This window comes from Melospiza georgiana, chromosome 2 (assembly GCF_028018845.1).
Source record: "Melospiza georgiana isolate bMelGeo1 chromosome 2, bMelGeo1.pri, whole genome shotgun sequence".
NCBI lineage: Eukaryota > Metazoa > Chordata > Aves > Passeriformes > Passerellidae > Melospiza > Melospiza georgiana.
The window spans coordinates 64,521,889-64,547,944 of record NC_080431.1 but is presented as its reverse complement, the minus strand read 5'-3'; the positions used below and the strand labels follow the sequence as shown (position 1 = coordinate 64,547,944).

At 42.1% G+C, this 26,056-nt stretch overlaps 1 protein-coding gene across 1 annotated transcript in view; it reads right to left on the bottom strand.

Moving 5' to 3' along the window:
• The window catches only part of ARHGAP20 (Rho GTPase activating protein 20), a 58,379-nt gene that overhangs the window by 5,371 nt on the left and 26,952 nt on the right, over positions 1–26,056 (bottom strand). Inside the window, exons 3-12 of the mRNA XM_058018326.1 lie at positions 25,071–25,241; positions 19,835–19,984; positions 17,952–17,993; positions 17,036–17,120; positions 14,367–14,444; positions 10,817–10,883; positions 8,708–8,890; positions 4,366–4,544; positions 1,281–1,442; positions 185–294 (exon numbers count right to left, since the gene is read on the bottom strand). Coding sequence (XP_057874309.1) covers positions 185–294; positions 1,281–1,442; positions 4,366–4,544; positions 8,708–8,890; positions 10,817–10,883; positions 14,367–14,444; positions 17,036–17,120; positions 17,952–17,993; positions 19,835–19,984; positions 25,071–25,241 — 1,227 coding nt within the window. The remainder of the gene's footprint in view (positions 1–184; positions 295–1,280; positions 1,443–4,365; positions 4,545–8,707; positions 8,891–10,816; positions 10,884–14,366; positions 14,445–17,035; positions 17,121–17,951; positions 17,994–19,834; positions 19,985–25,070; positions 25,242–26,056) is intronic.

Here is a 26,056-nt window from a genome sequence, read left to right as displayed (position 1 = left end):
TAGATATACACCAGTCAAGATAATGGAAATGCAGAAACAGGGTAATATGGTCCACTAATTAAACCAGAGAGAACGTCAAAGAGATGTTCTTGTTTAAAAAAAAACCTGCAAATTGAATATTTGTGATTCTGAATTCTGGGATATACATTTGTAGGAAAAGAATGTAGAGAATATAAATAATTACCTTTGGATGCTTTTTATCTTCTCTTCATTATTTCCTTGATCCAGCACAGAGACCCACTTATCACACAGCTGGGATGATAAAATACTGCCTGGGATGTTGCGAAGAAAATCCTTATCAAGAGAAAAAACCAAAACACATGAGCAGCTGTTCTGGGGCATGTGAGAGGGTAGGAATAACATACACAGATACAAGAGGATGTATCAATAGGACAGCACTTGCTGGCAAGTATATTGTTACATACAACCACCAAAAACAGAAGAAAATCATCTGAGATAGAGGCACTTTAGATTATGCTTAAAGTGATTATTTTCCAGCCTTTCTCTACCTTTTCCTGTCAAAATAGAGGTATTTGAATGCTTCATCTGATATTGCTGAACTAAAAAATCTGCAGTGAGACCAGTTATTTTGATGTTGCATAATGTCTGTCTTATCACTTCACTTCATCTGTAGTCCCTGTTTCTTCTCCTCAGCTGACAAGCTCAAATACCTCCCAACCATAAGCACTCCAAGGCATCAATACCTTCCTTCCTATAATCAATGGAGTACTTAAACTAATCATTGATTGTCCTGCTATTCTTCTTTCCTAACACTTCAACCGTGAGCATGGAAATTGTTGCAGCTTAGGAAGAAGGCCAAATCCTAGCTTCCCAAAATAGTTAGGCTGAGGGAAGCTATGATGCTTTTTTTGCACAAGGAACATTGGTTTTGACATACCAGACTGTACAATGCATGGAGAAAATAATCAAAATCTTATGGCAGCACTATAAACTCACTAGGATCTGCAGTGTAGGGTAGTACTGATGTGTAAGGAGACAGGTCTGCAAACATGCCTTTTAGTATTTCATATGCAGAGGGTAACAGGACCAGGCTGTAGCACAGACCTCAGGAAAGCTGTCAGCAAAACAAGCTGGCTACTTCTCCCTCATGCTAATTCAATGGTAGCCTCCTGTGGAGATCCTCACAAGGTTAATGTGCCACCCATTCTTGTCAATTCATTCCTCTTTGGGCCTGTCCCTGGAGAAAAGCCCTCCTTGGTTGAGCACAGGATCTGTGCTGCGCTCACCCAAAAAGAGAGACAGGAACAATCTTCACATACCTTAAACAAAGATGCTGTCACAAATATGGATTCATGGGCCAGGTCCACTTCAGTGCCTGAATCAAGTTTCTCCTTTAGCTCTTTGAATGTTTTTGCACTTCCAGAGCGTCTGAAAATACCCTTGGTGGAAGGCCCCTCTTGGTAAAGGAGAGAAAGCATGTCCTAAAAAATTTAAAAAGGCCAAGAGGATTTCCCATAAATATATTTTATTGTCCAGTGCCACTAAAATGTAGTTTTACCATTTTTGCCACAGAAGAAAACCTTTTCATCCTAAAACATATCAGAAATCAAACACAATCTAGGCTCACTCTCCAGATCTTGCCAAATTGCACACAAAGCTGTGATTTAGGGATCTCATTTTGGGAAACATCCCCTCAGAAATACTGTGTTGCCACTGCTGAGCACTAACTTTCTTTATGACCTTCCAGGACCTGTGCAAGTTTCAGCTAAGTGATTTAAACATACAAATGCTGTGGTATGGGAAAAGGAGAGTGGTCTATCTAATTCAAAGCTTTGCATTTGACAGTGGCCTCAGTCAGACACTGCTTTGCAGAAAGGTATGAGACCCTCACTGCTCATCACTGTAGCTAATATTATCACCAACCACAGACAGAATTCTGTTTCACTGTTGATATCTGAAAAAAAAGTGATTTTTATCTAAACTAGAAAGTGCTTTGTTTGTTAATACATATCTGCACTTCTACAGCAGATCAGAGTCAGGTTTTTACCCCTTTGCTGCTTGTGAGCAGTATCAGACTCTGCAAGCAGCTCAGGGCTGTCAGCAGAACCAGCTCCGAGGCCAGGTGCTCCTGCCTGGGAGGTCACTCCAAGGGGGACAAAGCTCAACTTGTGGCTCCCCTGAAGCCAGTGAGGCTGCACAGGATCAAACAAGTAGACAGCTTATTACAGAGAAGGGAAAACAAGCAGATTCCTGCCTAGCCTTTGAAATAACAGAAGGGACTGATATTTTCTGTTAAATAATAAGAGGAAAACAAGGAGAAAAAGAAATGCAGAAATTTCTCCTGAGATAACAAGTTCAGGATATTTGCCAGATGCAAATATCCTGATGCTTAGTTCTCTGCAGTCTCCTGAGGGCCATCTCTCAGACCTGCAGGTGAACTCCTGCAGGCCTGCTCCATGCCATGGAGAATCTGTCAGGGTTATCTCTTTGAAAGGGGAAACACATGCAGACAGACCCTGGGATTATCTGCATGCACACAGTGGCCTGAGGACCAAGTTATCAAAAATGATGGCAAGAGAAGGGACACCAAGGGAGGGTCCTGGGACACTGGTCCCTCATCATTAAACTGAGCTAGTGAACAGCAATGGATAAGGAATGGAGTTTGGGGACTCTTCTAATCTAGTAGGTTTTCCTACCACACAGCAGAGCAAGTAAGTCTAATGGAAGCTATTACTTGTGCTTTTATTCTTTTATGTTTCTTTTTCACTCTTGCAGAAGTCCAAGATCAAGAATTAATGGAAGTGCAGACGCTTTGGAGGAGCACCTTCATGGCAGCAGGACTCAAGTCAGCATTTTCATTCTCTTTGCAGGAATTTATAGCTCTCCCATCAAAACAAGCTGACTCCCACAGCACAGGGTGTTAGCACATAAGCAAACCCTTTCAAAATACATTTTGAACAAAATATTCACAAGATAAAAATGGGAAGCCCCTATTAAACTAACAAACCCAGATGAAATTGCATGAATGAAGCTATGGTGCAAGACAATTCAGTGTGACAATGACTAAAAGAGAGTCCTTCAGCTGTGAAAGCAAGCTGCAAGCTCTGAAGCAGTTATCCAGCATGCCTGCAGCATTCATCCCTGCTATTTTTTCTCTTGCAAGTAAATCCCATTCAGTTCCCCAGTATTCTATTCTCCAGAGATGCTGCATGAATTCAGAAGTTCTATTTTGTGGTATAAACACAATGTTTAAAATTCAAAGCACGAAGTCTACCAAGCTGTGATTCTCTGCTTAGTAACTTTGGGGATTTTTTTTCAAATAAAATTTACTATTATTTATGTGTTGGAGAAATTTCTGAAATGCAGCACTGGCTCATTTCTTAAACAGAGAGAAGGAGAGATCAGGTGATCATAGCCACACAGAGTCCATCTCTGGAGGGCTTATTTAAATAACCTAAATAATAAAAATGCACACTTCTTCAAAAGAAAACACTATTAAAAGACCTGAAACATGGCATGATTCACTATTCAGGCAGTGATAAAGCAGCACATCAAGCACCAGCTTAGGAGACAGAACACCTCCTCTTGTAAACTGGTGTGACCCCACTGATTTCAGTGGGGTTCTGGCAATTTCTTCCAGCCAGAAGTCAGGCTGCTAGGATGAAGGGCCCTCATTTCCACTTTGTAACTACTTCATCTGCTGTACTGACAACAGGGCCTTCTAATGACCAAAAATGCCACATACATGCCTTAATTAGGCCTAGGAATGGGCTCTAGGACAACCTTTTTCATGCTCCTAGGCTGGTTTTGAGAGCACCCACAGCACCAGAGCTCCCTCAAGGCAGGATGAAAAGATGATACTGTAGCCTCCACACTGCCACCTATTTTTTGCAGGGGTGCTGTCAGACCAAAAATGAGGACTCAGGATGCTTGTCTGCCCTGGAATGACTTCAAGAAAGGCTCTGAAATTGCCTGGTTATGGGCAGGTGGCATTTTATGCATGCGTGGGCTTCCTATATGGGACAGTGGATGAGACATTTATGGATGTGGGGATTTTACAGAGATCTTGGGAGTGGTTTAAAAAATATGTGTGAATGTGGCATTTATTTACACTGTGTGAGTGAGGATTAGGGAACCAGCCTTATAGCATGGGCTATAAAGGAGAAATAGCCCAGAGCAGCAGACTGATCACATGCATTTCTCAAGCTGTTGTTAACTTGGCCTGACCACAGAATATGTTCAAAACCAAAGTTCTTGCTGGGACTCACAAATGAGGTTTCCCTATGGAAAGCTTTCTGGTTTCTTTGCTTGGGTAATTTCAACGTCCCTTTTACAAACATACCCTCATTTACCGCACAGAGAAATTCCACCACTGTAAGACCCAACCCTGAGCCTGGGACTCACCAAGAGGGGTTTGGGCAGGTTGTCATCCTCACAGATGGTTGTTAGTAAGAGGCCAAAGAGCTTCCCAGGAACAGCAGATGTTGAGGAGAGGGGTGCATTGTCCAAGTGAGCGCCTGGGCCACGCCAAAAAGCCCAATTTATGATAGATCTTTTCCTTTTAAATGACTTTTGGCTTAAGTCTGGGGAAAGAGAAAGGTGTTTATTACAAGAAATGCATTTCAATTCTAATTCCAGTATTTGGGTTTTGGTGGTTGCTATGGTTTCAAAGGAAAAAATGTCATGAACTCAACCAACTGCTTGCATCCAGCTAAGCCTAATCCACCATGCACATACCTCTGTGTGTGTGTAGAATGTGTTGCCTCACTCACGCCCTGAAGGGGATAACCAGGGTCTGCCCTGCACTGTTGGAGCAATGCCAGCACTCTCCACCAAGTGCAGGATGGCAAACCTCAGCCTGCTGACTTCACACAGCTGCACTCTGCTAAGTAACTCATTTTCCACGCACAGGGGCAAATCCACTGCCCTCACCTCAGCATGCTGTCCAGGGCCATCCTAACTCTCCTGACAATGTGGGAGACTCTCCCCACAAATACCAACAGAGAATCAGCTAACGGGATGGGGCATTTTCAGACCAGGAAAAGCCTTTGCTCTCTTCTCCACAAAGCAGGAGTGTCATCAGTGTCCTCACTCCAAGCATTTGCTGACTGTGGCCCAAGGATGGTGCCTGCCCTTCAATCACTGCCTTCCAGCACTGCAGCACGCTGCCAGCACACTGATGGGCTCTGCTTGTCCCCACTGTAACATAACTCATCAGACATCAACTAACTGAAACTCCTGTTTGGAGGGTGGAGAGAAGGAAATACTGGTATTGGGACAGAGAAATGGGGGCTTTATATGACCTTTCTCAACATCAGCCACTGTGAAGTCTTCTTAACAGCATGGGTTACTGCTAAAGGGAAAAGGACTGTGGACTGTTTATGACAGAAGTGCTGACTGGGAAAAACTGAATCTGATATATTTTTCCTTTCTGAGATGTTTTCAAAGCCAATCAGCATTGATTTAGTCTCTTGCCTACCCCACAGACATTTTAATTAGATGGTTCTCCCAAACATTTTACTTTCTGCTGTCGTGGAGGCCAGAACCAAGTCTTGCAGAACTAAGGATTGTGGTACAATACCAGATTTTATTAGAATTTGGTTTTTAGCTCAAAGAGTGATTTTCATTATAGGTCATTCCATTCCAGATCATCCTCCCTTTGGGAATGGGTGGAAGTCTTTTCATTAGATGCTTACAGGATGAAAAGTTACAGTTTAACTCCAAACGTGAACATATGAATGTGAAAGCCTGAAGAAAAATGCTTTTCATAAAAAATAATGAGGATATACATTTTAAGCAGTCCAAAGCTTCAAGAAATGCAAGTCTGGCAGTGTCTAACATTATGTTTTGGGAGACCATACCTGACCTGTAACTTTGAAAAATGATAATTTTTCCTTCAGGTGAACTAGATATTGACACCTGAATAAGGTTTGCTTCACAAACAAAGGTTTGCCAGCGTTCTAGTGACACAGCAGCAAATACATACTGTTGTTTTTTTCTGTACACCCAGTAGATCTCAGTGGAAGCAAAAATGAAGAAGTTATTTTGGAGAACAAGGAATAGAAAAAAAAGAGTTTTAAAATTAGGAACTCTTCTCAGTATTTTACTAATTGTTCCCCCCTTATCAGCCATGTCTCAAACTGAGAATGTGAAGAAGGGGTCATTGCAAGGAACTGCAGCTCTCTCCTGGGACAGGAAGGAAATCTCAGCCAGTTTTCAGCACAGCAGGGCAGAAACCAACAACTGATGTGTGCCAATGAAATGCCCTGTCCCTTAAAAACTAACATTCACTGAAAAACAGGAAAACTCATCCTTTTCAAACCCCCTTTTAAAGGGTGCTCACAAGTCTTAAGCTGAAGAGGAGATGAGAAGGGGTGAGTGTTCACTTTCTTTCCTTGAACCTCTGCAAAGTTATAATACTAGGACAAGGCCAGACTCCTCTCAGCCAAGACAGACGCCAATTACTGCTCTGCAGAAGTACTTCCACACAAAGACCTCATGGCCTCGCTCTGGTGGATTATTCTAAGCCAGAATCAGAAAAAAGTAATACCAGTTTGTTGGAAAAATTTGGTCAGAGCTCACAGCAGCCACCTCTTCTTGCTCATATTTTACATGAAGGGAATGTCTAGTCATAGGTAATGTCCTAGCCATGGAAATGGCATTTCCTCTCCTTGAAACTAATCAGAAACTTCTAAATAAATCTTCAGCTCTACTTAACAATGTGCTCATGAGCATAATTTAGTGGCTATGTTTAACTGGTAGGTGACCATTCCTGTTACACACTGAAAGGCTACAACAGAGGCAACAGAAAGACCCCATTTCTTCCACACAGAAAACTCTCCTGTACTGCTTTAACCATCCTGCCAGGACACTTGATGCAATTTGGTGTCCACAGAACCACTTACATGACCTGAGGGCCAGCTCTCAGTCACACCAGCCTGTCAGCACCTGCACTGCTGTGCCACCCTGGTGCACCCTGCTGGAGCAGCCACACCTGCACTGCTGTCCCACCCTGCTGGAGCAGCCACACCTGCACTGCTGTCCCACCCTTGTGCACACTGCTGGAGCTGGCAGCTGCTCCCTGATGCCTCCAGCAGGGACAGCACATCCTGCACAGTGGTGTCCCACTGCAGGGAAGTGATGGCAGGGAGGGCAGCACAGCATGTGGCAGTGAAGTGTGGGGTTACAGATACTGAATTTACTCTGTATATTCACTCTGTATGTGGCAGTGTGCCCAGTGGGTACCCAACACAGATTTTGGCTTGCTGATTTGAAGCTCAAAGGCTAGACCATTGCCTTGGCTTGCATGCAGGTAATTTTTGCCATTTTCCAAACCTAAAACAGTCAGGAAAAGCACAAGGAACAGCACTGTATGTGAGATAACCTACTTTGTAAGCATTTACACCTATACATCGCTTCAACAGGTTTTGTCTAATGAAAGAAGGAAAGGTGAATGCACTAAAAGCCTCTTTCTCCCATTTAGCACAGTCTCTGTGCATGACCTGCAGGCTGCCCCAGGCTGCTGCTGCCCCAAGCCAGGCTCATTCCACTCCTACAGCTTGCACAGCACTGATGATAACACATCTGCATTAGAACTCTACAGGCCTGATTTGCATTTCTATTTTCTTTTGCCAGTCAACATCAGCTGCCAAAGCAAGGCCTGTAAACCTAATTACACCCCTTTGCTAGATTGCCTCATTCTTAAAATATGCCATGAAGTAATATATGATACAAATTACTGGGAGGGGGGTGGATGAATGCATGTGGAAAGGAAATTAATTTATATAAAATATAATCAATTTCCAAAATAATTTGTAATGGACTCTGGTATAGCTTCACTATACTTAATTTCTAAAACCATTACAAATGGATTCTATTAATATTCATATATTGTGGAAGATTTTAAGTATTGGGGAGTGCCCAAGAAAACAGTGTGGATGTTATTTTTTCTATGATATGGTTATTAATGGTGAAGTGAGGCACCTAATTGAGCTGAGAATGCTAGGGTATTCAGAACAACAAAAACACACCATGGGATGTATCCTTGCCCTAAGTCTAATTTCCCAATCCTGTCACTATCTCCTTATTTGTTTTATCATGAGCAGAGCACAGTCATTGTGTCATTGACAACAGAGTACAAAACAGACAGCAGATGCTCCTATTTTTGCAGCATCAAGGCCAAAGGCAGAAGAAAATATTACCTTCTTTATTTTACTCAAAGAGCACTGAAATAAAGTTCTATTCGTTCAGTTCTATTCACTTTACTTCATCTAGGTACCCAGGTACCTGCCTAGACTTTGCCACTTGAGGGTCCCAGTAAGGCAGAGTGTTGTCCTAAGTACTTTATAAGATGAAGGATTTCCCAAATGTTCCATGGGAATTCTGTGCCAAAGCCTTGATTCTTGAACTGTGAAACCACCCTGCCTTGTTGCAGAGCACAGCAAGGGCTGCAGAGAGAAGCTCAGCTAACAAGACTCACAAAAATTGCAGGGGAGAGATTCTTTCTTTTGCTGACTTGAGAACAATCACTTGACAGGCAGCTTGTCAAAATGTAACTTCCAAAGATGACACATGTACAACAGCACACTCAGATCAGTGAGTGCTAGAGTGCAAACCCCCCCAGAGCAGCTGGAAGATACACCTGCACGCTCCTCTGCGCCCCCAGCCCGGCACATGTGCCTTCTGCAGCAGAGCCAGGTGGCCAGGCTGTGTGTGGGGACAGAGCTGGGCTGAGGGGACAACGTACCGTTCAGCTGCTGGCACACGGCCACCTGGCTGGGCTTCAGCACAAACTGGCACTGCAGCTCCTGGGGCAGCTGCTCCGGCAGGAAAGGGCCCTGGAGCTGCCTGGGGCAGGCACAGGGCTTTGATCCGTGGGGCATGGCGTCACGAATGTGGCTCATTGTGATTCCAAAGGGATACTCGTGGCCTGTTCAAAGAGAAATAGAAATCATCTCTGTTGGATTGACTGGAGACTTGCAAAACTCCATCTGCCCTGGAGGAAAAGCAGATTTGGCTTGCTGGCCCGCAGCACTTTCTCAGTAATCTAAGAATTGTTGCTTTTCTCCATATTTGCATGGGCATAAATCATAAACTGGCAGATAGGGAGTTACCGTGTTTGGTGTAGTTAAACAGATGTAAAAGTAAAATCTGATCTATTACAGCTGTATCACATAAAAAAGCCTGTCAAAAAAAAATAAAAGTGACTATTTCTGAGTTCAGCGTTTACTCTTTCTACTGCTTTTATTGTGGCACTGAAAGTTAGGTACTGCTTGCTCACATCATTCTGGAGGGAAATGAGATTTTGGGATCAGACATGTCAAATTTCTGCTGAGCATGCAAAACCAAAAAATTCCAGTATGGAAGTGATCTTCCCTCCCTTAGCATGTTAAGTCCAACAGCCACCAGCTCAGTCAAATGAGACACAATTATGGTTCCTGTCTGAGGCTGAAACAGGAAGGAAACGTTAATCACAGGGCTGATGCTAATGAGCTCTGTTGGCTTAACCAGCATCTTTGGGGACTACACAGAGGCAATTCATTTCTGGAGGAGCTTTCACAAATGCCACCGGAAAGATGCTTTTCCAGCTTGTCTAAAGACCTGGTGGGTTAAATATATGAAATGTGGATGCAATGCTAAGATGTTTTTGTTAGCTTGCAGTTAGACTTGAACACTAAGAGAATGGAAGAGGTGTTATTTGAGATCATAGTAAGAAGCTATGGCACAGGCAAACTCTGCTTCTGACGTGCACCTGTAATAAAAGTTTGCCTTATCTAATAAACCTTTGCATAAAAGTATCAAGAAAAGCATCACTTTCATGTCAGATTCTTCTTTTCCAAGGATTGCAACTTGAATTTGCAGTGAGAGTCAGTCAATTAGAAAGGCCTTTTCCATTTCTGAATTCTCTAGTTTTATGTTTAACGCCATGGATGTGATTTGATCTGAAGAAGATACACAATAATGGTCAGAAACCCAAAGTCTGGTATGTTTCAAAGGCAAAACAGTTTGCACTCTCTATAAGGTGCACAAGTTAGACACTTTATAAATATTAATGTTGTCTGACTCCAGTGAAGCATTTGTAGCTAAGGTTACTTTGAGAAGGAATGCTAAGATTTACTGGGATTAGATGTGCAGGAGAAAAAAATAGAAAATCCACAAGTTTTTCTTGTTCTAATCATCTGCAAACTCATGCAGCACAAGTAATGCTGGGCTTCTAAAGGAAAATGTTCTTAGTAATGGAAAGGGATTTGTTCTCAGTGAATCATGGGCCAAAATCAAATCATTCCATCCAATCACTTCTGAGATTTGTGTTGATTCCTGGTCCTGAAATGTTTTGAAATGCATTTTAGAAATTAATAAACACTAATTTGCTCCTAATCAGAGAGGAGCTGTCAGCTAAAATGAGAAATACAGGATTGGAAAGGATTGAATCAGTTAACTTGAGTTGTGGAAGGAAAAATCATTTCTCAAAGTTCTGCTGCGTTTTGCTGAGGAGGGGACAATGCTATGGAGGTGTATGAAGAAATATGGGAAAGCTGGACAACCTCCAGAAGAGGAGGTGACTGGAGAGGCCAACTCTGCAGAAACTCTGGGGCTCATGCAGCAAAACTGGGGCAGAAATAAATGAACTTCTTCAACCTCTTAGTGACACAAGCAGACATCTGCTCTTCAAAACAAAGGATCACCATTTCCCTAACTCCAGAGAGGCAAACTCATGTGATAGGGAAGTAAGAGAAAAAACAGGAAAAACAAAGCAAAAGAGGAAGCTGAACTTTAGTCTTCTCTCTATTTCTTGCTTCCTACAGCAGTAGTAACTGAGTGAATATTGAAAAACAAAACAATGTCAACAACTTACCAATAAGAGGGTAAGGAGCATGTTCTCTTCCTGAAATCACCCATAGCTTGTAGTCTTTTTCAGAGCCCTTTAAAACCAAAACTAAGAATCAGCTTGTCAGCCATTAAGGACAGGTTCTCAGATAAAGTTTCTCACAATATAAGGATAATCTGCACCTTGCCAGCAGGGCCAAAGGAATCCCCTTTACTTTTGCAGTGCTCAAGTCTGCCACCAGCAAAATTCCTGCAGTGTGTCTGTTGTATGTAGTGTGGTTTATGTGACCAGGGCTCAGCTCTGAGCAGTGAGAGGTGCTGGAGCCCATCATCTCTGAAGAAAAAGGGGGAGATCTGCCCCCAGTTCTTTCCCTCAGACTGCAGCGCCTCCTGGCAGCAGAGGGATGGATGTCAGACCCCCTCACTACTCTGCTCCACCCTCTCCACAGCTTTTCCACATCTCTAAGCAGGAAGAGCTCATGCTGGTGAGCTGAGAGCATCCTGTGACTGACACTGGAGCACAGGGCAGGAGCACCTCCACCTGAGCCCACCCTAATGATGCCAAGGCAAGGGTGGCAGCCCCAGGATCCTGGCACTCAGTGCTGCCCCAAAATCTTGTTGTAGGGCACTGGCAGCCTTTTTGTGCAGCCCTTATGTGTGGAAGGACTTGGGACTGCTGGACGGTGTTTTAAGACTACTGAGCCCTCTTTTAAAGTGTACAGCAGAGAGGATAAATTTACATCAAAAGACACCATTTTCAAAAGACTGGGGAATGTGATGTTTTTGGGAAAAGCTGTGAAAACCTCTCATTTAAATCAAACCAAATTAAAGTGAGCTCTAAATATTGCCTTTAGTATAAATGTACCAAAAAAAAGTGGATAAATACACTGCATTAAAAGTGATCTATTTTACCTTAAATCCCTTTTTGGTGAGACTACTAAATCAGAATAGTTCAAAATAAAAAAGTTTTCTGGCTATAAAAAGAAATAAATACCTCATGACAGCATTTACTTAGATCCAAAGTTAATTCCTACCTCCTTTCAAACAGACTTGTCTACTACCCTGCATTTTCTGGACCTTCACCCAGCGTTCCTAAGGCTTTTGAGACTCTTCCTACTTGCTGCACGCACCTGATGTAATGCTGATACACCCAACAAAGCCTTTGCAGTCTGCTCTCTGACTGACAGAGCTTTCTGGCCCATATTAGCACTGCTGTTAAGTCAGTTAGCAGGGGGCAGAAGGAAAATAAATAGGCTTTGGAGACATCCCTGATGCCTTGGGGCAAGCAGCCAGGAGCAAATAAATACAGCTGAAGAGCACAAGAAAGGGTATTTGCTTTTCCTTTCACAGACATATATGAAAGGGTTCGTTGCTGTGAAGGGGAAGCAGGGAAGGGAAGGACCAGTTAAGCGTGGTTGCAGGAGGCAGACTGCTCATCTCTGACTGCAAATCCTGTCCTTTATGGCTTTATGAGGCCATTTGTCAGGATAAATGTGACTGTCCCAGAAAAGTCAGCAAGTGTACTTACAAAGCTGAGAAACCCAAGGCCCTTCTTTCTGCCCCACTTGATAATTTGGAGCAGATGATCAATGCCATTTTGCACGAGCTAGCTGTCATTTCACCAGAGAAACCACAGAGGAAAAAACCCTGATGTGTTAAACCAGAGTGAACTCAGCCAAAGTAATAGCCCCATTAATCACACAATATGTGAAATGTAGTTTTTATAAGTGCCATTGAAAAGTCATGGAGCTCCTTTCAAGTGGTTCTCTGTGGACAGAAATAAAAAACCTTGATACAGCACGTAAGGCAGAGCTTCCTTACAGCCAGAACAATCCTACCAGGGGGCTGGGTGTTTGATTGATATGCAGGCTGCAGCTTAATTTATTTAGCTTGTTTGATTTTATTGCTAATCTTATGATACGCCTCTAATGAAAAAAAAAAAGCTTTCTGCTATAAAGACGCAGTAAAAAATGTAGTATATTAGCTGGGCAAATAATTCTGCAGGCAAGGTTTTACATCTTTCATATGGCTTTCATTCTTTTTCTACTTGAAATAAAAGTGTAAAGAGGAGGAAAAGGTTGATTGTGGTACATACAAAAGAACACAGTGCTGAAACCCAACCAGCTCCTTGTCCTGCTAATCTCCAAGTATTCTCTTTAAATATTACCATTTCCTGGTTTTTCTGTACACAAAGTGAGGAAGTGCAAATGATACCCGTAAAATGGGTAAAAATGAAGCACATCATAATAAAGACTTGCAGCTGTAATAGCACTCAGTCTCCTGATTTTTGGTGCAGAGCAGGGGAGACAATCTGCAATTAAAATCCTAATTTTAATTCACCTTTTATCCTTTTCACCTTGCAATCCCTCTATCGACTCCAGAGATTCCTTAATTAAATGGACTACTGGATTCTGAGCCAGGGCCCCAGCCCTGGTGTAAATGAGATGTCTGAGCCATAACAAGATGGGCAGACACAAATTGCTGTGCCTGGGAAATGCCAAGCCAGCAGAATAGACTCCTGCATTAAAAGCCTGTGTAAATTATGGATAATGGATGCTGGGGAAGGCAAATCCTGAGGTTACTCCAACTTTTGCTGTGAGTCTCCAGAAGCCCCAGGGAAGCATAACAGTGGCATTTTGCTCATCATATTTAACTCTTCACACTCAGGGCTGTGGTAAGGAAAGACTTGTCAGATTCCATGCAATGAGATGAATGTATGCATCATGAGTAAAACATTTTAAAAAATCCTGTTACCCAAACAGCAAGCTGATAGACCAGCTAAAAAGCTGTCACCAGGAGCTTCTGTATGATGATCACTGGTACTGGTTGGAGCCATGCTGTGAAACACAGTGAGAAGCCAAAATTCTTGTCCCTGGCACTGATCCTCTACCACACCTGAGGCCCTACCTAGTCTGGGTTAGGGCAAAGGAAGCCAGCTGAGGCAGGACTTGATCTAGCAGGGATCACTGCATCTATCTGGTACACTACCCTGCATTATTGTAAGTTCTGTAAAAGCCTTTTTCCAAAACAGTCTCAGGACACTGTTTAAATTGGGTGCATTCAGATTCCACGCAATCACTGAGTTACATTTGTGTATTACATAACTCCAAAGGTCCACGGATACTCAGAGTACCTGACTGGGACACTTGGGAGCAGTGCAATCTGGGGACACAGCTGATCATGCATGTCTGCACACTCTGAAACCAGCTAACAGGCAGACCAGCAGGCTTCTTGCTCACACTGAAGCATGCAAAAGGAGCTCTATCAAACTCTCACTCCTTGCGTCAAGGTATCTCCTCTTAGGCATCAGCAAAAGCAACCTGATATAAAAGTAACTTGAAACATGACTGATCCCTTACAGGGATGAGAGTCTCACTCAAAAATTTTAAGGCACTTGATAATCTCTGGATGTCTGTATTTAACAAGGCACTTCTGCTGCATTTCAACAACTCTGGACTACTATGTTAAAGGATTTCATTAATGTTCATATCCTAAAACTTGGAAAAAGTGCAAGGGAAGATCAGATTGTTAAAAGTACCTACAAAGAAAGATTCATTAAAATTGGTGCAAGGACTTACATTAATTCCCAGCTGCTGCAAAGCCATCAGAATGACATCATTTGCTGTATCAACATTGGTTACATTTAGGGTTTTTGACTGTGAACAGAAAAAAAAGAGAAGGGGAAAGTGGCATTAAAATTTTGGATTTGCAAAGAGTATCTGAGTAGTGCAGTAGCTCTGCATAATTCATTGTTAGAAAAAATGAGAATATCCTGTTAAAATTTTACTTGATAAATAAATTATACTACATAGATAAAGGTCCAGCTGTCTGAAACCAGGGTTTGACTCCTCTGCTTTGTCACACACTTTCCATATTTGCTTCCTGCTTCCCCAACAGCTCAATCAGAAGAGAGTATTACAATTACTGGGACATGAGTTCCACATTAAAATATGCAAGAAGTCAGAACCACTAACAGCACTTTTAGACACTGCATAAGGGAAGAATAATGGTTTGATTAATTTAAAAGCATGGAAGTTTCAATGAAACATTTCAGGGAGTTTTTTTTCAGTGAAATATCAATTGTTAATTTCTGTCCTTTTCAACTGAAGATCTCTGTGGTAAGAAAGAATTGTACACAGGCTGTTCGTCCCCATAACCTTTCCCACATTCTATATAGACTTCTCAAAGCTAGATTTGGCTTAGTACCAGAAGCACTTCCTCCTGGAAATGTTCCATCCACTTAAAACAAGACCTTTCCAGCATCCTCCAGAATCTGCAGATAGGCAGTTTGGAAAAGCACAGAGCAGCAGAGACCCCACCTTCTAACCAGCTACAGTGACCAGCACAAAATGCCAAGCTCTGTGTCAGCCCAAGGGCCACTTCCCACAGCTGTCCTTCCAGAGGGAGATTTCAGCACCTGCTGCCTGGCAGCAGCATGGCTCCTGTCCTGCAGGGCAGTGCTCCGTGCCTCACCCCATGGGCTGCTCCAATGCTTACAGCACCACACCCATGCTGGCCTGGCCTCCCACTCACCAGGCACAGGTCACTGAGCCCTGTTAGAGGCTGGCTTGGCTCTGCCACCAGGACCACACAGCTTGTGGATTGCAGCTGCTTCATGGTCAGACCAAAGGCTTGGCAGAACCAAGGCAAGCCCACTGCAGGAAACCACCCAGGCCCACCTTAAAGAACAGAAGGCAGCAGAGCTGGGATGGAGATGTTTACTGCCAGTCCCAAGAGAGTCTGCAACACCCTATAGCACATCACTTTTATGCTGGCCATAAGAAGTTCAGGTGAAACAAACCCCCGACAGTTTGCATTTTAAAAATATCTAAGCTGTACCTTTGTGTAAGACCCTGGCAGTAACAAGCTGCCACGGCAATGAAAGGAAAGTAGTGAGAATACTGTGTGTCTTGCTTCAGGACAGATCTGAACGCTCATACCATAAAAAATTTAACATTTGCCTGAAGCAATGACATCTGGCTCTCAGGAGTGGGTCAGCACATTTGCATAAGTTTTGCTCTTGGCTAGAATACAGTTTGTGCCTTGTGTTCAGCCTTCCCTACTGTCCAAAAATGCAATAATTCTTGGGTGTCTCCAGCTGCTGTAGCACAGGAACCACAGCACCATAAGAACTATGTGCATCACAAAATTTCCATCTGTTCCTCTACTGTTCTATTACTGATAATATCTAGACTACAGAGTGTTGTTCCTAGGACTGTCAGCATCAAGGGACCATATATGGCACAAGAGCTAATTATAGCTAAGGAGAAAAGACACTGCAGAAAGCCCCAACAAACCCTGGCACAAGACTGCAACACCTGAGTGCATGTATGATTTATAGACTTTTACACCTGAGCAGACCTTGATCTGCAGTCCTGCATTTGAACTGTCACAATTATTAGTATTGCTTATTAACTTTTGTCTTAGCAACCTGGCAATTCTGTCATTGTTTACCTTAATAATGATTTTCTGGGGGGAAAAAAATAGAAAAAGGCAGACTCCTTTATGCTTACATCTATGCAAATATAGAGTTCTAAGTTGTGAGTCATTTTTGGGCAAAGACTTACAGTGACATCTAACTTCTGTGAAAATTTCTTATGCCCTTGTCCATGCTCCTTAGGATTCTGAGCTTGAAATGCAGATGCCACAAGCACAGTTAGAAAGAAATTACAAAAAGCAGAGGAAGAATGGTTTGACTATCACTGAATGCTAGAGTATCTCTACGGAACTGGCTACATACAAGAATTTAGCTTAAATTGGTTAAAAGTTATATAGTCAAAAAGGTACAAATCACATTATGGGTGGCCTTCCTTTACTATCTACTTCGCCTATAAATCCACCAAAATCTATTATTTGATGATTAACGTGCTTAAGGCAATTTCAGGGTGCTCTTATACACTGATTTACTGACTTAAGATTATTATAAACAATATAACAACTGTAACTGACATTTCTGGAGATGCTTATGCATAAATTCTACTAGAGGTGTTTCTTGGGACTTCACACTCTCGTCTTTAACTCATTTGCCAGAACCAGTATTTCTTACCAAGCACACTGCCTTAAAAAGAAATTGTATATTAAAGATAGGGAACAAACAGGGCTGTCTATGCCAAGACTTTTCGAGGGGTTGAATCCTTAAAGGAGATAGCAAACCAAAGGAAACCTCTCAATATCCAAAGGATTTGCAGGTGACTAGCACTGCTAGGTGATGTGGATTTGGAGCCCAGTTTAGCTCAAGAACACTTACATATGCACAAGTCCCCACGTCCTTTGCAATTATTGTCAGGCGGATGCTTTTAGGGTTGTCCTTTTCCTTCTCTTCTCTTATCCGACTGACAAAGCAAGAACAAAACAAGTAAATTTTTAATATTGCACACATAAATAGCAAGACATAGTTTATACAGCAATCAAGCAGTAACTTGGTAAGGAGATGGTTTGCAGACCAGTAGAAAGATCTCTGAGGACAAGAAAGTATCCAGCAGTGTGTGGAAGGGAGGCTGACTGTGGCACCTCCGAATGCCCTCTTGCACTGAAGTTCATTGCAGAAATCAGAGTAAGCAGCAGAGAAAGAAATGGGAAAAAAATCAAGCTAAAACTACACATCATTGTGATGCCTGAGTCTGCACTACAGACTCCTACTGGAATCAGTTCCATCAGTACAGACTAGTTCCAAGGACTGAACAGGAGAACAGTGAACTGGAAATCATCCCAGCAAGGATGACTTAAACAACCCAGCTACTCTGAAGAAGCAGGTAAAGACAAAAGCCTCAACCAGAAGAACTGGGCAACCAGAAAACAGAACCCTCCAGCACTGGGCATGTTTTTTCAGGACAAAATACAGCCAGCCTTGAGCAGCAGAGAGGTTAGAGCAGAGGTTTCTGAGCTGGGCTTGCCTGAATGCCACCACAAGGAACAACGTGTGATAGGAATTGCTCCAGTTTTCTGCTGAGCACAGAGAAGCAACTTCCTCCTTGCACAGGAATTGTTGCATAAAGCACACAACATCTACTGAGGGAGAAGACATGAGATTCTTTTTTCTTAATATTTGAAATTTTATTTTTCTTAATATTATCTATCATGATGGCATAAGCACCACAGCTTGGGAATCACTGGTCTAGACCAGGACTCTTTCCAGTGTCTTTAGAGACCATGTAATAAAGTACCTTTGCAAAACAGACAGCCATGTTTCCTTTTGTTCTGCAGACCTGAAAGAATTAAAGGAAAAACAGGACAAATAAGCCTTCATTCTAAAACCAAAACAGTCCTTCTACAAACAACAATGGAATGCACCTTCTCTTGATTGCAATTTCATAAATACCTACAAAAACTAAAAGGTTTACCCAGATTTGAATGAAAAGTCTGCTTCCCTGCAAAGTCAGCTGAGAAGCCTGCCAGGAAGATCCAAAGCCCCAGTTACCATTTTTGCCACAGAAGGTAAAGCTTCACCAGTGAATTTCGTAGGAAATGTGTTGAACTCTGAAAGTAATGTCCAAATAGAAGAGGAAGGCACTTTAAAAAAAAAGCTTAATTCAAAAGTTTAAAGGTATTTCCTCAGGTACACAGATTTCTTTCCACTCTAATTCGTATTTATTACTTGTTTTATCAGCACATCACAAAGTACATAAAAGTCCACTGTACTTAATAGGGTTTAACTTTGGACATTTTGAGGCTTATCTCATTTCTCTTTATCTCATGTGTATACTAGGAAGGATAAAAAGCAGTCCAGTAAAATATAGCTAATAATATGACAGTTCAAGGAATCTAACCTAATTTTGCTTCAACTTTCTTGATTTAAATCCCAGCCCAAATGTAACTGCTATTTCCATTGCTGCTTTTGCAAATCTAGTTTTTCAAATTTACACAGCAGGCATTTAGGGAACTACAAACCTACTCACTGATGCTGTGAGGAAAATGCACTTTATAATGTTAAAAAAATTATTCTGATTTGGTTGTTTCAGTTCTGCTGGACAGATATCTATGCACTCACCCATGGCCCTTTAGATTTTTCTTTGTACCAGACAACAAATAATTTCACTTCTGTAAATCTCTAGCTGTTTTTGACTGAAGCTATTGCTTTCTTACTCAACTACTTTCAGTTATCTATAAAGGATCACATACTGTCTTTAGAGCAGAGCTCCTGAAATTCTGGCAAGACTTCAATTGAAAATCAACAGAAAATTTCATCTCTGCTTCGGGACTATTATGTGTAAAAAACAAACAGCACAACCAGCTCAGGAGAGTGCAATTTGTAGACAACATTGTCCTTAGATATGGACAATGGGACATAGAAATTAAGCCAGATACTCCAGCTTTTGCTCTGTGTTGATAAAGAAGAAAATGTGATTCCTGAGACTCAGGCAAAGCAGCTGGGATTTCAGGGGGATGGTGCCCTCCCCTCATCCAAAGCAATGAAAGAGCCCTCCTGCTGAGACTAAAATTATCCTAATCACTGAAATTACCTCTACAGCCCTGATGTGTCTTACAGTCAATGCTGCAAAGACAGCCAAATTTTTTCTTGATATTAAAATTCAGAGATTCTGCTTTAAGAGGAATTTTGACATTTTCTCTGGCACAATTAAATCAAAAAAGATAAATAGGACAAAGGTCATTATTTCACTGTAAGTTTTCTGCTACTTCCAATACATGGCCTTCTGTTTAAAATTGTCATACAAGAGAGTCTTTGATCCTTTCATTAGCTTGGCTGTTTAATATTTGTAGTTCATCTTATTAATTAGCCAAGGTATTTGCCGAGTTATAGCAAAAAAAGGTAATTTTCACTGACCAAGTTTGTAGCACAGAAAGTGCTTTCTCAAATTATGTATTTTCTCAAATTTTAAAATGATACGTGAGATGGAAGATGAGGTATGGAGGGCAGCTCGCTCAGAGCAGTAGAAGGAATTGGTTTGAGAATCAGTAAGTTCCTGCTCCCCACATTCACTGGTGCTGAAATCAATCTGTGATAGTCTCAATCAATCTGTGATAGGCTGGCATGTCAGCCTAGAAACATCTACAGAACTTGTTAAATAAAATCTACCTCAGTTCTTACCTGAAGTTTGCCACACAGTTTGTGGTGGGCCAGCCCAAAACAAAGGACCTGTCTGGGTCTGTGCTGCCTTCACACACTTCTTCTGTACAAAATGCTGTCCACATCTCACAGAGACGCGCTTGGCACTTCAGCTTGAAATGAGAGTGTGACCTGCAGGTGGAAATTCACAGGTGTGTCACACACATGAAAACACAGACAGCAGATTAAACAACTAGAGTTTTCCTTCCTTCAGGCACATGTGAGGCTTGCACTGGAGCTGATAGAAGCAGCTCTTCTGCTTCAGTTGAAGAAAATGTTTTATTGGGTTGCATATAAAAACATACCAATTTTTCATTTCAATGGGATCAACAAATCTCTTATTTATGGGATAAACAGATTGCTTCTGGCATCCCTGGACATCCCCCTTCTTGGGGGAAAGCTGTCTACAGTTGCCGTCCAAATCTTGCCATGTCTACAGTTGCCCTCCAAATCTTGCTATGAGGCAAAGGTTGCCACTTGTATTTGACTCTGCTTTCAGTGACTTTAATGCCATTGAGGAGTTCACAATACAATTCTATTGCTTAGTCTCAGGGTCAAAAGCGATGATGAGTTTAAGTAGTGACAACTAGGCCAGGGCAAATGAAGCAAACCTGAAGAAAAAACAAGCAGAAAATTGCTATTTGTGTTAACTATAGCACAGGTCACCACACAGCCCTCATAAACTTCCCACATGGTAGCTTTAGGAACATATCACCTGGAGAATGAGCCATGACCTTGTGCATTCTCAAAATAATTACTCATCTACAAGGAAGAGACATAATCTGCCCAATTTTTGAAAACGTGGCCCTTCCTATGTTTTATGTAGCTAAAAATTGAGTAAAGGTCAAATTTACAGAATTTCACATTTTAACTTCAACTCTTCCAATAGATTTCTCTTTTTAAGTGTCCTTCCTTTGTAGGATTAGTGAGTGGCAGCGCTATGTGAGAAACAAGTAAAAATTCCAGAAGTCAATCCAGCTCTGTAGCACTGCTAGAGCCACTCACTTCAAGCCCTGCAGAATTACCTGAGCTATGGTTCTCCTGGGCCAGCAGGGAAAGGCTGGAGGAGAAACCTCCCTGAAACCAAGAGCACATCAGCTCACCACTGCATTGCAAATGTGGACAGGGACAGTGCTGGGCATCACAGTGATTAGTGCTCTATAAATAAATATGTCAGGTGAGCAGTTTCTTAGGGCTTTGGCACACATGGACTACCTTCTCTGAGATTAGCCTCGTTTACAAGGTATTTGATTTGGGACAGACAGAACTAACACAGCCTGAAACATGAAAGCACCTGACCCTTGTGGCTTTAAAGAGGACAGAGATGAACCTGGCTGGTCTGAGTTTTCCAGCTGACACTGTGCTAACAGGTGTGGTGGGACAGAGCAGCACATTCAGAGGAAGGTCAAGAAAGAACCATCAATATTTATCAAACCTAAGGCTATGGTGTCTCCTGATCAGCTGCACATTTCACCTCTCTTTATTACATTTTGCTACCCAATTAAAGAGAAACTTAAAGAACGGGAGCACCTTTCAACATGCTTGTTAACAAATGAGTTTATGATGCAACAAGTAAGGTCTGTCAATAATACAAAAATAACTGTATTCTGGCTGACCACTGAATTAATTGTGAAAATGTAGATTTACCAAAAAATACAGCTGTGAATTCTAATGTAGATGTTAATAAATGGATGTCTGGTCTGACTCCACCACCAAATCAATCTGCTGACCCTCCCTTTCTCCTCAACTTCTTTTTGCCATTACCCAGTACATTGAACACTCTACATGCTGTTTCATTTTTTAATATTTACAGTCCATAAAGCCAGATCCCTACAGTGCCAGTAGCAGGTGTCAGCAGGGTGTTGGCAGAAACACAAGGATGTTCTCCAGTCATGCTTGATGTATATTCTTCCCTGTTTGCCATGCCTAGTCACAGCTTTCAGCTATTATCAGTATTCAAGTGGCCTGATTTCCAGAGGTGCTGAAACAGTAGCCTCCATTAACATCTAAAGAGCCTGAAGTATAATTTTATCCCTATCTGCCATGTCCTTTATGCAATCCATGGCTTCTTAGCATTTGTGAAACATGTGTCTTCTATTTAAATGCCAAAGTATTACCTTTAGAAATTAATATATTGCTGACTAAGGAAGAAACATGACAGAACATTTAAAAAATGGGTGCAGTAACAATCTAATGAGTATTGTATATTTTTTAAGGAAGTCCCCTAGCAAATGTTACTGTGAATATCAGGCAGATTCCAAATCAACTGAAATCAACAGAACAATCATGAAGACCAGTGCTGTAGATACTGGCACATCCCAAGTTATGCTACCTCTGCAGAGTACACACAGTTCCTTTCGCTTACAATTGGATTCCTTGCAGCCGATAACAGATGGGAGATTAATTTCTCTCCAGATTTGCTAATCACCTTAACTGAATTCTCTGACAAAAGCATTTATGGATCTACTGTGAGATTGCTGCCATAATTCCATGTATGAACTCAGCCATTCATTTCTATGTCCAGCCACTTCAGGAAAATACCCTTAAAAGGCACGTATATGTATGCAGGTGCACATCACAAAGGAGAAAAAGGAAACAATTTCTCTGTGTCTCTCACACAAAAACACATGCGAGACACCTTCATCACTGAACTAACAGATCCTTGTAATATTTACTCTGACAAATAAAGACATACACTCTCTGTAAGAAATCTGATCAATACATAGAAAAGAGTATAACATTTTACATACTTGACTTTGGTTTAGTTAGAAAAACTCTTTCATTTGTGACTTAACTCTCACATGAAGATAGTGATGGACAGGACAGCAGAGGAGCACAGCATGTAAGTATCATTATTATTTTTTACAAACTAGTCTAATGCATCATAGGAAACCGTAGCAGTTTGTATTTCAGATATTATTAGAATGCAGCAAAAAAACCATGAACCCACAGGCCCCTTGTCTAAAGTCATACATGGACCAGTTATGGACAAATTCCAATGGGAGCAATGCCAATTTGTTGCCTTTAAGCAGGAGCTCAGTCCTGTACAAGCAGTTTACTCAGCAAGCTCAGAGGACACAAGATACTTGTTCTCTTTGGCAAAAACTTGTCCCCATTTGCTGGCCATCCAAAGCCTGACTGTACAAGAGCTCCATTTGTGCAGTGACTGGTCATCTGCAGCTGAGCTCCCACCCAAATGGGCCCAGATGGACCAAAGATACCTTAGGGGTTCATATGCCCCAAGATGAAAAACTACTTAAGACAGAATTATTCACAAGGAATAATTCTGAAGTTAAGTCAGATTCGACAGTATCACTAATTCTGTGCTAGTCTTACTGCTTTGACTCTGTACCAGCTATTAAAAAGTCAATGGCAGTCAAGAGTCACAGCCACATAGCAAAATACACACTTGGGTTTTCCTTCTAGGAATCAGCATTGGCATTTTAGTGTGAGACAGCTTTAAAAATGCTGATTTTTAAGTAGCATTCATTAGTGACAGCTCTGATGCTTTAATTGCTGACAGGGCAGCTGTAGAGAGAACATCCCAATTAGTTCTTCAAAATACATGAAGTAAAATCACTCAAAATACTATTTTTGCCATTCCTAGCAAAGACTTGCTCCCCCCTCTTTTTCACATGCAAAAGCACAAATTGTTCTCTTCCACCTTTTTTAACATTGTTTCTCTTCACCACGTTAAATCACATGCTGTAGGAGCTGTTATTACTCCCTGGGGAGCAGATTTTTGTGCGGTTACACCAACTAGTGCTTTCCTATGCAAATAGTCCCACTGGGACCCAGCCAAACCTGCAGTAATGTGCAGCTCAGGGGCTCTAACACAGCTTGTGCTCAGCAGGCTGACCAGGGAAGGGGGCTTTATCCCTCCTGGCTGGACTACTCTACAATTAAGGAGCTAAGCTAGGGGACCATGCCCACTGAATGGCCAGTGGACAGAGAGAGAGACTCCCAACTATCAATGCTCTCTCAGCACAGGTGAGTTTGCCACAGTCAGGAGCTGGTTTTGCCTCAGTGACTGTAAGAGGAACCCAGAAGTGTATGTAAGTTGCAAGTATTTCACTTTACAGCTGAAATTAGGTGAGGTGGATTCCACCCTAAACCAGCAACAGACAAAAATCAATACAGAACAATGCTGTTACTGCTGGTGCTGGTAGAACACCAAGATTTCCCCATAACATGCTTATGTTCTCCACCCACCCACAGCGGAACGTGTTTTGTGTAAAATATCCTCTGTGTTGTCACACCACATCAAGTGAGGGAGTTCAGCTGGGGGGCTTATGTTTACTATGTGTGATTCAAACAGACACAGCTCGGATTTCTACAGAAAACACAGACTTCTTCTGGCTTTTCCCAGAAGCCCCTGAAACAATTGCTTAAGCAAAATGACACGTTGCAAAAGCCCAGGATTCACATTGAGACTGCCCACCCTGTGAAACCACAACACAGTGCCTAACAGAGAATGAAGCTACATCAGGATTTTTTATTATTATTTCTCCATAACCCATAACAACAAGTGAAAGCACCCTCTAAAACCGCCTTAAACCACAAATGCCGCATGAAGCTGGCATGCTCGACACAGCTTGTAAATGTGATTTAATTGTGAATGGTAGAGTGAATAATCAGAGCTCAACAGCAAGCCTGATTACACATGAACACTACCCAGACTGCTCAGCATGGCTTCCCCTTCCCCATGCTCCTTCCTTCTGGCACAGGACAACCTACAGAGCCAGACACCGCAGCGCCGCCTGCAATCTCTATTTTTATACAGCTGCTCATGCCTGGCGTGTATCAAAGCAGCTTCCAGGTAAGGGTTAAAACCTCTAATCCCTCTACAGCACAACCACTGGTGTTATCCAAACCCCACAGGATGAAGATGACCTGTCTAAAACAAGAAGTTGAAGTTAGCTCATTGGACATAGCTGAGTGCCAATGAGTCTTTTGTGACACTGCACTCCCAAAGTGGAGAAGATGACAGAAAACAAGAAATATATGAAAGAACATCTGATACTTCCATAAAATGTTGCATTTTGAAATTCCTCCATGGCTATGAGGCTTTCAAAGGTCCCTGGAGAGGTCAAAATAAAATGTTTCCTTATGATTTAGGGAAGATTTGCTACTATAAAAGCATTCCGGAAATCCATGCTATGTTCCACTGAAGAAAAGGTCTGCTCTGCAGGAGCAGCACCTGAGGGGCCTTACTCACTTGGACTTGGCAACAACCAGAAGGTCTGTGAAGAGGAAAAGGTGTCGCTCCTGGGTTTGCAGACTCGTCTTCAGCTGCACGTGGCCGTCCAGGATGAGCACTCGGTTGTGGCATATGAAAGACTGCACAAGGGGCCATGACTCTGGGCTGATGGGGGACAAGCAGCCTTCCCTGCAAAAGGACATAAAACAAATGGAATAAAGGAAAGCAAATCAGCTACTTGCCTGAGAGTGAGAATCAGGCAGTGACTTCCCATACCTGCTGCCATAAAGTAATTTATTTGACCACATTTCAGTGAAAGGTGAAAGGCACTTACAGGATAATTCAACAGTCAGATTCTAACACAAAATCTGTTAGGGACTGTCCTCACTGAACCTTTACAGCCCAAGCTGTAAAACCCGTAGCATTTAGCATGAGTAGCATTTAGCAAAGGACAATAATATAGACACAGCCCTCCCCATTTTTGCTATTTGTATTTGTTTCCCTTTGTACTGAAGTCTTTCATCTCCTGTAGGCTCTCCAAATAGAGAGAGGACACATAATGCACAGTGAATAGAGAACTGTACACCCACCTTGATCAGAATAGGACTCATACTCAGGGTTAAAAGCCATTTACAGAAATTACTGAGAAACAATGACAAATATAAGGTGTTACTGAATCTTGCTAGAGACACACCACATACTAGATCAACATGAGAAGGCTGCTCAGCCTTTCTCTCTCCCAGTACACAACCCAGAAGCACTGAATAAGCTCCTGCTCCAGGGTTTGGTTGTGTGGCTGGAGCACAGCTATGCTCATCTGAGGCTGCTGGGTTATCCAAACCCAAGCCTGTGGGGGAAATACCAGGCTCTCTCCTAGAAGACATTGATCTTTTCAAAGGAGGTATTGAGTAAGTTGCAGCACAGGGTGGAGACATGATTCTCTCAAACTCTCCTGATCTAACTGTTCTACACAAAGCAGCTGAATAGTTATTGAAGCAGAAACA